This window comes from Elephas maximus, chromosome 8 (genome assembly GCF_024166365.1).
Source record: "Elephas maximus indicus isolate mEleMax1 chromosome 8, mEleMax1 primary haplotype, whole genome shotgun sequence".
Taxonomy (NCBI): domain Eukaryota; kingdom Metazoa; phylum Chordata; class Mammalia; order Proboscidea; family Elephantidae; genus Elephas; species Elephas maximus.
This window is the reverse complement of record NC_064826.1, coordinates 75,445,001-75,463,800: the sequence shown is the minus strand read 5'-3', so window position 1 is coordinate 75,463,800 and position 18,800 is coordinate 75,445,001. Positions and strand designations below refer to the sequence as shown.

The 18,800-nt window shown below is 37.0% G+C and overlaps 1 protein-coding gene across 11 annotated transcripts in view; it reads left to right on the top strand.

Moving 5' to 3' along the window:
* Positions 1 to 18,800, top strand: part of DGKB (diacylglycerol kinase beta) — a 795,246-nt gene that overhangs the window by 227,080 nt on the left and 549,366 nt on the right. For all 11 annotated transcript variants that reach the window (XR_007518417.1, XM_049893502.1, XM_049893507.1 and 8 more), the window contains 3 exons: positions 451 to 500; positions 3,687 to 3,761; positions 10,444 to 10,563. Coding sequence is in view for 10 of the 11 variants with exons in the window: in XM_049893502.1 (XP_049749459.1) it covers positions 451 to 500; positions 3,687 to 3,761; positions 10,444 to 10,563 (245 nt within the window). In the remaining variant the exon portion in view is untranslated. The remainder of the gene's footprint in view (positions 1 to 450; positions 501 to 3,686; positions 3,762 to 10,443; positions 10,564 to 18,800) is intronic.

Sequence of the window (18,800 nt, the reverse complement as noted above, 5' to 3'; positions counted from 1 at the left end):
AATTTTTCTTACGTTACAGATACAGAAAGAGTGCTTATATAGCGGATGGCAGATTTCAGATTATAATTTATTTCTATAGCTCTGAATCAATTACTTTCTTCTTACCCGTTTTGCCCTTTAATATCCTGACTTCGATTGTCTAGACTACTTGGGTTATTTTTAATAACAGAATGATGTTTTAATAAAGACCTTGACCAAACTGGTACTTTTTAGTATTTCCTAGATATAAAATGACATTTTATAGACTTTATTATATCTGATATCTAGTATTTTTATTAATGATTAATTCATTTTTAATTGAGCTGGAGGAATGATACTACAAATTACTTTGAGGAGGGAAGGGATGGAATAGTTGTTTTCAACTAAAAATAAATTTTAAAGAATACACCTTAAACTAACATTGATCTTATTCATCTATAACCTTTTTTTCAACACCCCTTTTATTTCTAGTTATGTTTCGCCTTTATGACACGGATGGGAATGGCTTCCTGGACAGCTCGGTAATTTTTTTCTTCAAATTTTCTGTGAAAATTTCAAAGTAGTTACTTCTGAAAAATGCAATGAATAAATTTATAGCTATTACCACAGAAGACACACTTAATATAATTTCCATGTAAACATGCAGCGTTTTTATCATCTGATTTCTGAAGAAGTGACCTGTGAAAACTTGTAGGGTTATGACTGTCTATTCTATTTGAACAGTTTTACTACAAAGACATTACCTTTTTTTTTTTTTTTTCCTACACTAAGAAAAAAAAACGAAGACTCCAGCCTGGTTTGAATAAAACATAAGATAAAGTTAGAGACCATTGAACTAGAAAGAAGGAAGAACAATCAGTGAATTTCGACACTAAGGAAAATATTGAGAATTAAAGTAGAATTTAATGGAATTAAAGTCAATTTAATTATTTTTTTATTGTCCATCTTCTTGAAAGTATTCTTAGTCATATATGCTGTTGAAATAAATAGACTTACAGATTATTTGGGCAAAATTCCCTTTTTAAATTGTCTCATCCAGTTTTATCTGCAACTTGCACTCCGTCTATACTTTTAGTTATAAAAACAATAGTAAAAGAAAAGTAACAAGTTTGTATGCTTAATTTGAAAGACTAATAAAATTTTTTAAGTTTCATTTATGATTTAGCTGAAAAGAATATTTAATTATTTATTTTACAAATCACCCGTAGTTTTCGGAGAAGGTGAAATTAGACACTCAGTTCTAGTGCACAAATCAACCCCAAAACCCAAACCCACTGCCGTCAAGTCGATTCCAACTCACAGCGACCCCATAGGGCTTCCAAGGCTGTAAATCTCTACAGAAGCCGCCTACCTCATCTTTCTCCCCCGGAGCCAGTGGTGGTTCCAAACCACTGACCTTTTTGTTAGCAGTCAATCCTTTAACCACTGTGCCACCATACTCAAAAAACCAAACCCACTGCCATTGAGTCGATTCTGACTGATAGCGACCCTATAAGTACCTCCTAAATCCATCTCAGTTTCCATGCAGTTATTTCTTTGGCTGGTAACATAGTTTGCATATTGTTTCCTGGTCTCTCCTATGAAAGATAAGCCTATTAATAAAAGAACAGATGTCAGATTGTAGTAATTTTCCAGTATGCAGGTACATTAAAAATGTTTTGATACATTAAATATTGATTAAAATAAACATTCTCTCTGATAATGAGTTTCCTTCTTCATCTTATAGACTCTCACGAGCAAAGCAATGAAGTTGGAGACCTTCTTGTGTAACTGAGTAGGATAATGGTATATCAGCTCCTCCAGGGAGAGATAAAAATATATAATTCCTACACTAGGAAATGACCACCACTCTGAACTGATGCTGTGATTGTGAGATTTCTTATGGTTAACTCTGTGCATTTCAAGTGCTATTGTTTTTAAGGGCCTGGTAGTCTTCAATTTTCCATTTAGGAATATTAAACTACACGATAAATTTGCTCATTTTCTGGTGACATTTCACAGTGAGGAATTTAGATTCCTTTGAGATATTTCAATATGCTTATTATGGAGCATCTGATTATACAAATACAAATTATATTATAATACAGACATGTTTCATTTAGTTTTTCATTTTAATTAAATTAAAAGGATGTTTCTTTACTAGGCTTTTAGCCATGGATTGGCAGATGATTTAGAAATTCATTCAAATGCCTTTTTTTGGTTTCTGGCCATTTTTCATAAACATATAGTAAATTACTAGCAATATTTATAACTGTATTCCTAGTATCGAACAATGAGTAATGTATAAATTTATATGTGGTTAAACTAGTCTTTTTTTATAATCAAAGATTGGATTTAATTTTTAGAGTTTTGTCCACACAGTCTTCTACCCCAGTACATTTTCTTAAATATCAGATTAAAATTGTACTGTTTGAAATTATTTGTTCACCTATTGGAGGCAAAGCAAAGAAAATGGATAATTTGAAGAATGACTACTGTATCTAATAATAGTAGCTAATGTTTATCACTTACAGTGTGCCAGACACCAAATTAAACATAATTCATATAACAACATATTTAAGCTTCATGCAACTCAATGAACTAGGTGAGGCTAGACTATCCATTTTACTGATCAGGAAACTGAGTCTGAAGAGAAGTTAAATCTCTGATCTAATATATGTAGTTAATAGCCATGGAATGTAGAAGGAAATACAGTAAAAGAGGTTAATATATTTTCAAGCCTTATTCTTATTCTATTTATATTTTAAATTATCATATTGTAAAGATCTACTTAATTCATTGAATTTATTTAAAGTTGCAAGCATTTTACAAAGCCACGTTTAATCTTTTCTGGAGATAAAAACATTAAATAAATATGTATGGAAAATGTTTAGAGTTATTTAGCCAAGCCATATTTATTACTAGCAGTTCTTCAAAGAGTTGACATTCAAGCAGACTAATATTAAAATACAAACAAAAATTCTATCCCCTCACAAAATAAACTCTACATACACTTAGCCTCCAGACCTCAACCCCGAACACTCCTCTAGCAGAACAAGCTATCCCATAAATGGTTACAACAGTCAACATACATTCTCAGTGTATCAAAACAAAGATAAACCTCTCAGTTGCCCTCCAGCACTTCTTTCCACCCTTCCATACCTGTTTTCAAGTCAAAGGGTCAGAACAGTCAGTGACTTAAAATAGCAGTTTATGGAAATATGTAGGATCAGGCCTTCATTCCAATAGAAGAAAATCTTTCTTGTATTATTGCACCCTCTCGTGGTGAAAATTTCAAGACAATATGCAAGATTAATTTATATTCAGGCTCCTGTTTTCTGTATGGGAGTACCTGAGTGGTGTAATCAGTTAAGTGCTTGATTACTATCTGAAAGCTTGGCGGTTTGAACTCAACCAAAGGTGTGTTGGAAGAAAGACCTGGAGATCTGCTTCTGAAAGGTAGCAGCCTTGAAAACCCTATGGAGGGCAGTTCTACCCTGCTTACATGGGGTTGACGGCAACTGCTTCGGTTTTTTGATTTCCGTATAATTGAACAGAACTTAAAATAAAAGATATATATAAGGTTATTTTTTTAAACGTATATAACTTCTTTAGTTTTGAGGTACGTGTTCAACAGGACAATTCCTGTAAGTAAAAGTTGGAGAACTTACTAAGAATTTGTATTCTCTCTCTGTCTTCATCTTCATCTCTCTCTGTGTCTTCTCCAGGAGCTAGAAAATATCATCAGTCAGATGATGCATGTTGCAGAGTACCTTGAATGGGATGTCACTGAACTTAATCCAGTAGGTATATGAGTGACTTAACTGTTGGCTAAATTCCAGAAGGCCCTTGTCTCTCTTGTCTTCTCTGGGACCCTAATATATTACTATGATTTGATTTTTTCTTTTGATAACATTGAGTTACTATTTCTAATCAGCAGCCAAAGTGGTTTCTAGAACAAGATAATAAAGTATATATAGTATTCTGAAACTCCTAGCATCATCTTTTACTTTTCTACCTCATGGAAATTAAATTAATTTGAATGGTATTCTTATGTATATATGGGTAAGCAAGCAGAAGCTGCCTGGAGGGATGGTGTCAAGGTCATACCATGCCATAAATAAAGTTAGAATTGATAAATGTCTTTTGTGATCTCTATGAGTACCTTCAAATCAAAATAACTAAAATTTTCCTTCTAAAAGAGAATAAAGGTGATTAAGGAGATGATGCTATTTTATTCTGCACAGTGTGTTATCATATGTATATGTGTTATTTAATACCCTTCTCTCTGAGGTTGTTAGGCGCTGTCAAGTTGGCTCTGACTCATAGAGACCCTGTGTGCAACAGAATGAAACACTGGCCAGTCCTGCACCACCCTCATAATCCTTGTTAGCTTGAGTTCATTGTTATAGCCACTATGTCAATTGATCTCATCAAGGGCCTTCCAAGCGTGATGTCCCTATGAGTTGCTGTGTTTGAGCTCATCCTTGCAGCCATGTGTCAATCCATTTTGTTGAGGGTCTTCCTCTTTTTTTCTGTGAGGTAGATACAACTCTTCTTCATTTTATATATGAGGAGCTTCAGATCAAAGATATTAAAGCTACTTGCCCAAAGCTCTTTAGCTAGCTAATAAGTGAGGCAGGAATTTTAAATCAAGTTATTGAAGAAACAGTACGTAACAATACTTACAAGAACAAAAAGACTTCTTATTTTGTGTAGGTTTATATCAAGGTTGGAACATTATTCAAACTTGTTTAAGAACATAGTTGATTCGAAACTCTGGCCACAGGTAGTATTTGGGGAAGGGGTTAGTGGCATTAATTTTAGTTTATATTTGAAACTGTGTTTACCAAATTTTCAGATGAGTAAAACAAAAATAAATTTTATTTAAGTGATTTATATTTTGTAATTATTTTTAACCGTTGCTCACAACTACACAGTTATCAGCCTGATTGTGTGATGCAAGAGCTCTGACAGCATTTCCCTTTGTTTGAAAACTAATACAAAGAACGTAACAAAGTCACGTACAATGTCATGTATATGACTGTTTCTCCTGGGATTGAGATTTTTCCAGCTCTGACTCAGGTGTTTTATTGTATATGTGGAAATGCTGTGCTCACAGTGAGTAGCGGGTATCATTAACTAGTTGCAGTTTATGAAATAATAAAGTAAATCATAACACTCATTTAATTCTAAGAACCCAGTTTGATTCATGATTCACCTTAATACTATGTTCTCTGAAATCAAGAGACTTCTAATGAGTTCTGTTGCCCTTCCTGTTTATGTCACTCTAAAACTGCTTTCTCCATTTCTAGCCACCTTTCCACTTAGGAGCATTATTAATCTATCCGTCATACATGGGTAGAATTACAGAATGGGACTGGAATTCAGAGATACCTCCCCAAAATTATCCTAACCACGGAATCGGGTTCTGCATATTTCATACCTTCACCTTATAGATCCAATGGACAGTTTTGTCATCGTGTCCCTGTCAAATAAAATGAAATTAAAAAATATATATATATAAAGTCCTTAATGACTTATTTACTACAGTTGGTTAAGTGACTTAATATCACACACAAGTAAAAATTTGCTGAAGATCATTCAAAAGCAGTTGCAGCAGTATATTGAAAGGAACTGGCTAGAAGCTCAAGCCTGATTCGGAAGAGGAATATATATCATCGCTAATGTCAGATGGATCTTGGTTGAAAGCACAGAATACCAGAAAGATGTTTACTTGTGTTTTATTGATTATGCAAAGACATTCGACTGTGTGGATCATAACAAGTTATGGATAACACTGTGAAGACTGGGAATTCCAGAACACTTCCTTGTGCTCATGTGGAACCAGTATGGAAACTAAGAGGCAGTAGTTTGAATAGAACCAGGGGATACTGCATGGTTTAAAGTTAGGAAAGGTGTGCATCAGGGTTGTATATTTTCACCATATTTATTCAGTCTGTATGCTGAGCAAATAATGTTAGAAGTCAGACTATATGAAGAAGAACTAGGCATCAGGATTGGAGGAAGACTCATTAACGACCTGCGATATGCAGATGACGTAATCTTGCTCACTGAAAGTGAAGAGGACTTGAAGCACTTACTGAAGAGTTCAAAAACTACAGCCTTCAGTATGGATTGCACCAATGTAAAGAAAATAAAAAGCCTCACAACTGGACCAGTAAGCCATATCACAACAAATGGAACCAGTATTAAGTTGTCGAAGATTTCATTTTACTTGGATCCGCAGTGAATGCTCAGGGAAGCAGCAGTCAAGAAATCAAACAATGTATTGTACTGGGCAAATCTGCTGCAAAAGACCTCTTTCAAGTGTTAAAAAGCGAAGATGTCACTCTGAGGACTGAGCTGTGACTGACCCAAGCCATGGTATTTTCCAGTGCCTCATATGCATGTAAAAGCTGGGCAATGAATAAGGAAGAGCAAAGAACGGACACCTTTAAATTTTTGTGTTAGCGAAGAGCGTACTGTGGAATATATTTTGAACTGCCAGAAGAGCGAACAAATCTGTCTTGGAAGAAGTACAGCTACAGCCAGAATGCTCCTTAGAAGTGAGGATTGCAAGATATCATCTCATGCCTTGAGCATGTTATCAGAGGGACCAGAAAAAAAAAAAAAAAAACCTGTTGCCGTCGAGTCGATTCTGACTCATAATGACATCATGCTTGGTAAAGTTGAGGGTCAACAAAAAAGAGGAAGACCCTTGATGAGGCCGATTGACAATATGACAATAACAGTGAACTTAAGCATAACAGTGATTGTGAGAATGGTGCAGGACCGGGCAGTGTTTCATTCTGTTGTACATAGGGTTGCTATGAATCGGAATTGACTCAACAACACCTGACAACAACAAGAAGTGACATAAGGAGCCGTGGTGGTGCAATGGTTAAGTGCTTGGCTGCTAACCAAAAGGTTAGAGGTGCGAACCTATCCAGCAGCTCCACGGGAGTAAGACCTGGTGATCTGCTCCTATAAAGATTATAGCCAAAAGAACCCTATGGGGGCAGTTCTGCTCTGTCACATGGGGTCACTGTGAGTTAAAAATCAACTTGAAGAGACCCAACAACAAAAAGACTGTGACTTAACTGCCGTACATGTAAAATGATTTAAATGTTTTTGTTGTTGCTTCTAAATCAACATAAGACAAGGATGTTATATAGTTACAAAAAAATTCCACTATTATGGGCTAAACTCATGTGGATGAGGTGTACAATGTAATAATGCAGATGTGATTTACAATGTGATAATATAGATACATGGCAATAGTATCCTACCTGGATAAGTGCATTAAGTGCTGTGTACTGCACGTGAAGAATGGCATGTACTAAGTAGCTTTAATTAGATTTTCCATCAAGTGAATACTAAAGTGTTAAAGGATTCTAATATCATACTATATAAATATTACTTGAAGCGGATAGAGATATTTGATTGAGAAAAGAAAAGAAAACAAAACAAAACCATAAAGAACCATAGCAGCTTTATTTGATTATTTTAGGAAGTGCTCCATGAAAAGGTATTTATATTTACTCTATGTTGTATCAGAAGTTACACCCTGAATAAATGGATATAATAAGTAAATAGAAAAGAAACATTCTGTGTCATCATAAAAAAGATCTTTGGGAATTTTAGTACTGTTTGAAATGAAATGAACTTCCTTGGGTAAGAGCTAATCTCTTATCATTAGAATATGTATTCACACAATAAAAAATTAGTGCAAATTTTAGAGGGTTATTCAAGTCTGTCTCTACAGTAATTGTTTGGAGTTTGGGATGAAAAGATCTCTCAGGTTATTTTTAGTTCAGACTCTTCATGATAGTAACTGGAAGGAAGAGTGGAGTTGCAGTTTGTCTGTTCTCCTGTCTGTGGAAAGGCCTGGGAGGTTACTACTCTAAGGGGCCCCTCTATGCCTTTATGGACTCAGGAGGGAGAAAGTGAGTTTCTACGTGTCTGCACCTGCCTCGTCTTACTGGTGTGTGTCTGTGGCAGGGGAGGGGCCTTTTCTTACCTTTTTTCAAAAACAGGAGTGTTGTTGTTGTGTGCCATCCAGTATATTCTGGCTTAATAGCCACCCTATAGGACAGAGTAGAAATGCTCCATAGGGTTTCCTAGGCTGAAATCTATGGGAGCATATTACAAGGTCTTTTCTTCCATGGATAGCTGGTGGGTTTCCCAACCAAATGGTTCTTTTTTGGAGGTGTTGGGAGGGGGAAGTGGATCTGAGAAAATGGAGATCTGGACAGCCTGAGGAAGGGAGCCGTGGTGGCTGGACAGTCCAACTGTGACACATCCTACTGGAGAATACAAATAATAAACTGTGTAGCAGTATCTGTCATGTGTAGCATGGTCATTCTGTGTCTACTCGGGGAAGTTTAAAGAGTAGAAAAAAACAAAACAGTTGCTGTCCAGTCCACTCTGACTCATGGCAAGTCCGTGTGTGTCAGAGAAGACTGTGCTCCATATGGTTTTCAATTGCTGATTTTTTGGGAAGAAGATTGCCAGGACTTTCTTCCAAGGTGCCTCTGAATGGATGCAAACCCTCAACCTTTCGATTCCCAACTGAGTGCATTGACTGCACCACCCAGGGACTCCAAAGAGGAGCAAAATAGGATAAAAACTTGTTCAGTGTGGTTGCTGTCATAGTAACTGTCATCCTGCCTAATGGTTCCACAGTGCTCCTCATTTTAAACTAATGCACATTTTATCAGGCTCCTGATAAGTGTGCATTTAGGTAGCACAAATGCTTTGCATTAGGCCACCTACCTAAAGGTTAGTGGTTTGAACACACCCAGCAGTAGCATGGAATAAAGACCTGGTGATGTGCTTCGTTAAACCTGATGGAGGAGTTCTACTCTCTAACACATGGGGTCACCATGAATCAGAACTGAGTTACCAGCAACGGGCATACATTAAGAGAAGTGTGATAGTTTGATGTCGATGGCAGTTAGGAAGGAATGAGAGGTACTTGGAAGGAGTTTTGTGAAACTAACCCAGGTTCTAGATTTATTGGCTACCAAGTAAAAATATCAGCCATCTGACACAAATGCTCTGTTCTTGTCTCAATTATTCCTTTCTACTAATTCACAGTGTATCTTTAAAGGGTAGGCCATTTTAACCATTTATTACGTCATTTTGCCAAATTCTCAATAATTTCTCTTTTTTTTTATTTTGAGAATAATGAAATGATTATTTCAGCATCATTTTTGTTCCAAATTTATCTCCCAAAACCTGTGGATAAGTTTGTGGCTATGAAGGAAAATACTCTGATTTTCAACCATTTCCTGAGGAAAGACACCAATCAACCAAGCACAGGAGTGGTTAGGCAAATAATACTTTACCCCTTGTCATGAATTGAATTATGTCCCCCCAAAAATGTGTGTATCAGTTGGGTTGGGCCATGATTCCCAGTATTGTGTGATTTTCCCATATGTTGTAAATCCTGCCTCTATGATGTTAATGAGGGAGGATGGGCAGCAGTTGTGTTGGTGAGGCAGGACTCAACCTACAGGGTTAGATTGTGTCTTGAGGCAATCTCTTGAGATATAAAAGAGAGACGCAAGCAGAGAGATGGGGGGGTGGGGGGACCTCAAACCACCAAGAAAGCAGCACTGGGAGCAGAGCGCTTCCTTTGGACCCAGGGTCTCTGTGCCTGAGAAGCTCCTCAACCAGGGAAAGATTGAGGACAAAGACCTTCCTTCCTCCAGAGACCACAGAGAGAGAAAGCCTTCCCCTGGAGCCAACACCCTGATTTTGGATTTTTAGCCTACTTTACTGTGAAACAGGAAATAAACTTCTCTTTGTTAAAGCCATCCACTTGTGGTATTTCTGTTATAGCAGCACTAGATGACTAAGACACCCCTCAGAACACCTTTTGAAATAAGTAAGGAGCGCCAGAACACAGAGAGGTAAATGCATTAAAAACACAGTTTGGAGATCTTTATGTGCAAACCATCTGTAGAAAAGAAGTCTGATCAGACCTGATTTCATTGCTTAACTTTCTTGGCTCTATCAAGCTCGATAGGCAATTAAAAGCAACTTAATTCTCCTCGCCCCTTACTACTTAGCAAAGCAGTATTTTAGCTCTTTGCCATGAAGTTAATTTGTTCAGATGTTTTCCAGCTTATATTTGAATTGAAAAAAAAAAATAACCTGGATAAAATAATTAAAAACCACTTACACCCTTAAAGATAGCTTCTTGTTTTAGCTGGACTAGTCATTGGAAAAGTATTAAAAAGTTAAGCAGTTATTTCTGAAGGTTGAGAAATGCAGGTTCTAGAAATCATGACAGAGCCACTCTGTCCTCAGTCATAGGGTGAATGGTGTGCTGAGCTATCTAGATATCTGTCTCAGCTTTCCACTTAGCTGCTAGTCATAATTTGTTATAGCCAACTTAATATCCTGCTTTGTTGTGTCATATGCAGATCATTTTATTTATTCATTGTAAGTTTTCCCATGTCTCCCCCTCTCCAGATCCTCCATGAAATGATGGAAGAGATCGACTATGATCATGATGGAACTGTTTCTCTAGAGGAATGGATCCAAGGAGGAATGACAACAATTCCACTTCTTGTGCTCCTGGGCTTGGAGAATGTAAGCATTCATGCACAGAGGAGGGTAGCCTGGTGGAAAGTCATAATGTTGCAGGGCAGTGCGTCCCAGCTCGGGACTAAGCCCTGCCTATGTTCGTGCCTTGTACTGACCAAGAATGACCAGGAGAGGCTCAGAGGTTACACACGAACAAAGGTTTTTTAGCCGCAGAAAGAATGTGAAGGCTCACAAGTGGGGAACAGAGAGGGATCAAGCAAGGCAAGCCTCTGTGCCCCCGAACAAAGGTTTTTCTGGGGCTTATATGGGTTTGGCAAGGATAATAGAGTAATGAATACTTAGTACGTTTCTTTCAAGGCGAGGGTACTTCTCAGAATGGAGGTACATACTAAATTAGGTTGTGCGTGCATCTGGAATCCAGATCACCTTGTGGGGTCTGCACATGCTCCAGGGACCAGCTGTGGTCAGTCCTTCTGAAAAACATCTTACAAGGGGGTGCATTGTTTGCTCTTTTCTTATCGCGTGTTCCAGGATGGGGGTTTTATGTCCTTAGCTGAACACATAGAATTGTAAGCAAGTTGCAAGTTGCAGGTGTTGCAGGTCTCCTGTCTTACGGACTCAGCCTCTGTTTCTTTCCTGTCTTTGGGTTCTCTGTGACACATTTTGATTGTAAATTGACCTGGATGTTTTCTACCTTGAGTGCCTGGACCTTTTAGTAACTGTGTTTATTAGCAGTATCTTCTTTTAGTTCTACTCTTGACGGCGCTGGTTGGTTCTGGTTACTGTGTAGTAGTAATTGCCACAAACATACGGATTCGTCTTCAATACTATCTTAGGATTTAATATAAAATTTACGTCTTTTGTTTTCCTCTAATTACAGTGCAATCTAGTTGTTAAAGGAACTCTGGTGGCACAGTGGTTAAGTGCTCTGCTGCTGCTAGCTAAAAGTTCAGCAGTTTGAACCCACCAGCTGCTCTGTGGGAATAAGTTTTAACAGTCTATTTCCTTAAAGATTTACAACTTAAAACTCTATGGGGCAGTTCTACTCTGTCCTATAGGTTCACTATCAGTTGGAATGAACTTGATCGCAACAGGTTTTTTTCCTAGTTGCTAAAAAAATAAAAAATTGACCTTCTTATATGATCTAGGAAACCCTGGTGGCATAGTGGTTAGGAGCGCAGTTGCTAATCAGGAAGTCAGCAGTTTGAATCCACCAGGCGCTCCTTGGAAGCTCTGTGGGGCAGTTCTACTCTGTCTTATAGGGTCACTATGAGTCAGAATCAACTCGACGGCAGTGGGTTTGGTTTTGGTTTTATATGATCTAATGCAAGAAACCTTTCTTCCCAATATTATTGCTTTCTGTGGTTCTTAACGGCATCCTATCCCATTCCATATCCCTACCCCCATGAAGATATTCAATTCTATTGCTAACCAACGTTTTACCTGCTACCTGTTGCTGTAGAGTTGATTCTGACTCATAGTGACTCTATAGGAGTGGAACTGTCCCATAGAGTTTCCAAGGACAGCTGGTGGACTTAAACTACAGATCTTTTGCTTAGCAGCCAAATGCCTAACCACTCTGCTACCAGGGCTCCAAACAAATGCTTAAAATCAAAAACAAAACAAAACCCAATGGTTTTGAGTCAATTCTGATTCATAGTGACCATTTAGGACAGAGTAGAACTGCCCCATAAGGTTTCCAAGGAGCAGCTGGTGGATTCGAACTGCTGACCTTTCAGTTAGCAGCCTGAGCTCTTAACCACTGTGCCACCAAGGTTGCATACCTGGAGTAGCCAGTTATATATCTGAGGTAGTTTAGAGGATAAATATATACACACATATATGAATTTTCCTTACACATCAGCAGATCAACCAGGCCCTCATTCTAAGCCTGTCAAAAGTTTTTTTGTGTGAGTGCATACAGTGCAATTAAATATTGGTCTGGGGAATAAAACAGGGCAAGCTAAGAGCAGAATATGATAATGACTTTGAGTCCAAATTTTGCTGACCTAGCCTTGCTGTGAATTTCGGTAATTGTTAAAAACAGAAATCCAGAGAAAACAATGAAATCACTCATGAGATACTAGATTTTCGTATTTACCATTAATAATTGAAAAAGAATTGCCTATATTATAGCTGTAGTAAAAAAGTATGTTTAGATTCAGAGTATCAGTAATGGAAAGCACCATGGCATGGAAATTTAGAGTTTCGAGTGGCATTAACATAACGTTCACCACTTCGCTGCTGATGCCAAAACTTTTCACACTTTTGTTGTTGTGGGTTGTCAAGTCGATTCCAATCCTAGTTACCCTATATACCAGGGTAGAACTGTCCCATTGGGTTTCCTAGGCCATAATCTTTAAGAGATCAGATCACCAAATCTTTTCTCCCACAGAGCAGTTGTGGGTTTGAACAACCTTTTATTTTGCAGCTGAGTGCTTAACCATCACACCACCAGAGTTCCTTATTTCAGACTTCTCCTTAGAGCAATAGCAATTTGCAGATTCAAAGCTGAACCACAATTAAATGAGATACCAAGTTTTTAAAAGTCATCTTCCAAGATATCTCAGAACCTGTATTGATGAAACATGGGAATAGTATAAAAATACATTTGTATACATCTGTATATAGGTTTGGGAATATGTAAATGAGTTTTAGGACAGTAGCATTTGTCTCTTTTTTCCCCTGGATCTCCAAAATCTTTACATTCAGTTGAATCTTACCCTTTATGAAAAAAAAAAAAAAAAATATGAGGCCCATGAAATTATAGACAAGGTTGAAGAAGGAAAAGAAAAAAGATACTAACATGTGAAATACAGAACATTTTCCTTAAAAAGAACAATTTATAAGTGTACCTGTGTGTATATATACATGTGTTTATGTTGTTGCTGTTGTTGTTATGTGCCATTGAGTCGGTTCTGACTCATAGTGACCCTGTGTACAACAGAATGAAACACTGTCTGATCCTGTGCCATCCTCACGATTGTTGTATGCTCGAGCCCGTTGTTGCAGCCACTGTGTCAGTCCATCTTGCTGAGGGTCTTCCTGTTCTTACACTGATCCTCTGTTTTACCAAGCATGATGTCCTTCTCCTGGGACTTGTCCCTCCTGACAACATGCCCAAAGTATGTGAAACATACTCTCACCATCCTTGCTTCTAAGGAGCATTCTTGTTGTACTTCTTCTAAGACAGATTGTTCGTTCTTTTGGCAGTCTGTGGTATATTCACTATTCGTCACTAACACCACAGTTCAAAGGCCTCAATTTTGCGGTCTTTCTTATTCTTGTCCAGCTTTCACATGCATATGAGGCGATTGAAAACACCATGGCTATTGAAAACACTGTATGTGTATATATTTATGCAAAATACACACATATATATAAAATAAAGGTCTTATTGTTTATATATTGATATTTCCACATTTTGAGAGTTAATGAAACATTAACTCTCAGCTCCTGATGTTGCTATACTATAGATAACCCAGTATTTTTCCATAGTACCTTATAATGTAACTATGTATTATAAATATTTTTAATTGTTTAATATAATTTCTGGAAAGAGTGTTATGGGTGTGAAACTATTCCAATGAAACAAAAGGAAAATTGATAAAATGTTAAATTTTAATGTTTAGTGTATACTCTGCTGAAAAATAGTTGTTACGTGATTCTATCGAGAAGCTTCAATAATTATCATTCCTTAAGGGGAAATTTTATATATTTAAAGCTAAGTTTTTGATTATTTTAAGTAGTTACGAAAATTCTACTATAAGAGATTGAGGGAAGAGGCAGGAGTGGGTGAGTGAAGCTTTTCTAGTTAGGGAAGGCAGGAAAGTCCAGAGAGGGAGACTTAATCTGTATTTTAAACATGAAAGTTTCTTAAAGTGGCTCCCCCCCCAGAACTTATTGCTTAAAATTCTTTAAAAGTTAATTTACAAATATATATTTTTGTTAAGCTATGAAAGCAGCATGAATAAAGCTAGTCCACAAGTCCAAATGAACTTAACTCAAGATACGTTAAATAAATATGACATATCATTATAGCAGTGACTTTATTTCAACTGAATGGTGATACTTTGTTTAATATCTGTAACTTTAATTATACTTAATACACTCTATAAATTTATATTTTAAATTCTGAGTAAAAAGAGATGTTTTTGGAGCTTTATAAGAGCAAGGGATCTAGGTTTTCAGGGAAGTAATCAAGCTGTTTCAGAGCTGCGTTCCCAGTAGTGACCACTAGATGGCAGGGCTATATTGTTTTAACATTTATAGGAGGCCATACGATTTTTTTTTTTTTATACATAAAACCAGAGCAAACCTGATGCCCTCGAGTTGATTCTGAGTCATAGAGACAGAATTGTTCTTTACAGAAGAAAAATACTAATCTCCTATACATGTATGATGAGACATGTATGGGGATTGAAATTTGTCTTCTGTAAAGAACAATTCTGAAAGAAGAAATTTCCCGCTTTCACTTTTTTTAAAAAAAGAATAAGTTAATCATCTTTTACAATTGTCTTTTAATAAAACATATACCATCTAATTATAATCAGAAATCAGAGAATATCTGTTTGTTAGAAACAGCGTTTTTATCTAAAGCATGGTGTTACACAAAGCAGGAATGACACAGTGCCCACTGAAGTGATGAGAGCCTTTTTTAGTGATTGAGATTTATTTCATTTTCTGTAGGCAATTAACGTGTTATTTTATTACCTGTAGAGAATTTGATCCATGGATGCCACCCCCTTTGCTTATTAAATTGGAAATCTAGATGTTTTAGCTTGAGTTTGGCCATTTGCTGTGAAGCCTGCCTTGTTAAGTTGTTCCATGTATTCTTGTTTGTTTTCAGTTAAGAGCTTGGGGAGTACATTCTAATTGATATTAGATTGCATGTTCAATACCTCAGTGTGTTTGAAAGTGACTGTGGTCACTAGTCAAATTACACAGATCAGAATGTGGTCCCGGGTAAGTAATCCTCGCTTCTAATGCAAATCAGAGCAGTTGTAAAGTCATTGTAGTTTATTTTTTTTCCATCAACAGAATTTAAAAATTACTCTATTTGAAATTACTGTTTTGGTACTAAAACCAGAAGTCTAGTTAATCAGAGCCTGACTCGGTATCAAACACTAGAAAATAAGAGTCATTTCCTTTTTCTTACATAAAGTTCTTAAAACCTTAGAATACCCAGATAAACTGGTAAGAAATAGCACAGAGTCTTGATATATCTGAAGGAGAATTGAGAGTGTAGGTGGCGTTTGTGATTTGATTACCACAGTAAAAAATGAATATTTGAGACTCATTTATGCTTCCTTCAGCATTCATCTCATCGAACAATTATTTTAAAATGAAGCTCAATTTTGAATGAAAATGCTTTTCTTTTTTAAACTCTATGTAGAAATTGACTCTATTCTAAGGATTGACAAACTTTGTCTGTAAAGGGCCAGCCAGTAAATATTGTAGGCTCTGAGAGCCATATTGTCTCTGTTGCCACTGTTCAACTCTGCTATTGTATCCTGAATCAGGCCTGGGCAACACATAAGTAAATGAGCAAGTCTGTGTTCTGATAAAACTTTATTTATAAAAGCAAGTGGCAGGCCAATTTGATGAGAGGGCCATAGTTTGCTGACTCCTGCTGTGCCCCATCACTAATTTGTCATGTCAAAAACAGAAACAGTTTTAATTTACTTTAAGCTTTTCAGGAGAAAAGAATCTAATACCTTTTATTTACCAAAACCAGACAGCTGCAGCAGGACTTGGTGATTAATGAAGAGATCGCTTAGTAGCAGTGAACCCTGGATCGAATAGGTTGTCACCCTGGCTTTGTTGTTAACTAGATTATTTTTGCAAGCCAATCACCCCCTCTGGACTTATGGAAAGAAGTTGGTCAAGAATATATCTAAGTTCGTTTTCTTTTTTAATACACTCTAAGTTCAAATATTTCTTTTCGTAGATGAACATATTAAACAGTGATCCATTTCCTAAAATCTGTAATCTTTGATCATCATTGGACTGTTCAAGGAGAATTCATGAAATTATACTATCATTAAAAAACACAACAAAAACAAAAAAACAGGAATACATGTTTAAGCAGGACCCTGGCTTGGAATAAGGACACCTTAACTTCTCATTCTTGGTTTGCTGTGTCCACATTTATTTAGTCTGTACAATTTTTGATTTGATACACATTTTGACCATGTGCGTAGTTTAAACTTAGCCTGTGGTTGAAAAGATTTAGGACACGTTTTTTCATCTGATTCAGTAAAGGAAAAGTAACTTCTGGGTTTACCTCCTAATTTCTAATGAAGTTTCTGAGTACACTCGAGAATAGAAAGCTATGCATTCTAAAGAAATTATGTTATATTTGGAAAATTGATGTTTCATACTCTAATTTTAAATTGGATAGAAGTTCTTGTTCCGTTATCTATACATTACCCAATCTAAGCAGCTGTATAAAGACAATAATTCTTGATTTTCTACTGTGGTCATTCAAGGAAAATAACTGTGGTGTTTCGTGTTATTGAATTTGCATTTGAGCCTTAGGAATGGTAGGATCTGAGCCTGACCTCAGAAAGTGTGTTTGGCATTTGGAGAGAGGACATTTGATTGTAAATCCACTCATAATTTCGAAACTTCTTTCTGCATTCTCTTTGCCAGAGCCTGATGTAGCTCGACTCTTTTTGTCTAAAAGACCATATTCTTTCATATTATTATAATTTATCTGGAGACCTTGAACAGAGAAGTAAGGCAATTTACTGATGCTTATTATTTAATGAGAAACCCTGGTGGCGTAGTGGTTAAGTGCCACAGCTGCTAACCAAAAGGCTGGCAGTTCCAATCCACCAGGCACTACTCAGAAATTCTATGAGGCAGTTCTGCTCTGTCCTTCAGGTTTGCTAGAGGGTCGCTATGAGTTGAAATCGACTCTATGGCAGTACGTTTTTGGTTTTTATTATTTAATGAGTTGGAATTAATTTGCAACATTAGCTTTTCTATGTGTTATAAGTTAAGTGATTTGAAACATGGGTATGGCTTTGTGGGGGTAGGAGAATTTTGGCTGTGACATTGGTGAAAGTTCTCTTTGGAGAAATTAATGGGAAGATCTCATTGATTAATGGTAGGGTTGCAAATCTGATTATTTTAATTATTTTAAGTGCTGTAAATAAATTGTACATCTGTAAAAAGTTGAATTGGCAAAAGTTGTGTGATAGACATTTTTACAACAATGCAAAAAGAAAGTAGCTGCTGAGGCTGCTTATGTACAACCAGACACCTTGTGGGATTTGGTTCCTTGGTTTAGAGGTTTAGGATCATGGTTTTATGGAACATCACTTTTTCTACCTCCTAGTTACTTGTGTAGTTCCTGGGGTCCTAAAAGCTTGCAAGCATCATGCAAGGCACAACAATTGGTCTCTTTTTGCCTGGAGCAACAGAAGAACAAGGAGAGTCAGGAATAGGAGGAGAAAAATGGAATGTGTGGCTGATTGTCTCCATGAACAGCTGCCTCCTTTGCCATGAGACCAGACTAATTGGACAGTGCCTGGAAGACTCGTTAACAACCTGCAACATGCAGATGACACAACCTTGCTCGCTGAAAGTGAAGATGACTTGAAACACCTACTGATGAAGATCAAAGACTACCGTCTTCAGTATGGAATACACCTCAGCATAAAGAAAACCAAAGTCCTCCCAACTGGAACAATAAGCAGCAACATCATGATAAGTGGAGAATATACTGAAGTTGTCTAGGATTTAATTTTACTTGATCCACAATCAACACTCATAGAAGCACCAGTCAAGAAGTCAAATGATGTATTTCATTGGGCAAGTCTGCAGCAAAAGATGTCACTTTGAGAACTAAGGTGTACCTGACCCAAGCCGTGATATTTTCAGTCACCTCGTATGTGTACAAAAGCTGGACAGTGAATAAGAAAGACGAAAGAAGAATTGATACATTTGAATTACAGTATTGGTGAAGAATATTGAATATAACATGTACTGCCAATCTGTCTTGGAAGACGTACAGCCGGAATGCTCCTTAGAAACGAGAACGGTGAGACTTCATCTCATGTACTTTGGACACATTATTCAGTAGGGACATGTTATTCAGAAGAGCATCATCCTTGGTAAAGCAGAGGTCAGCAAAAAGGAGGAAGGCCCTCAACCAGATGGACTGACACAGTGACTACAACCGTGGGCTCAAACAGCAACAATTGTGAAGATGGAACAGGATGAGGCAATGTTTTGTTCTGTTTTACGTGGGGTCACTATGAGTCAACTTGATG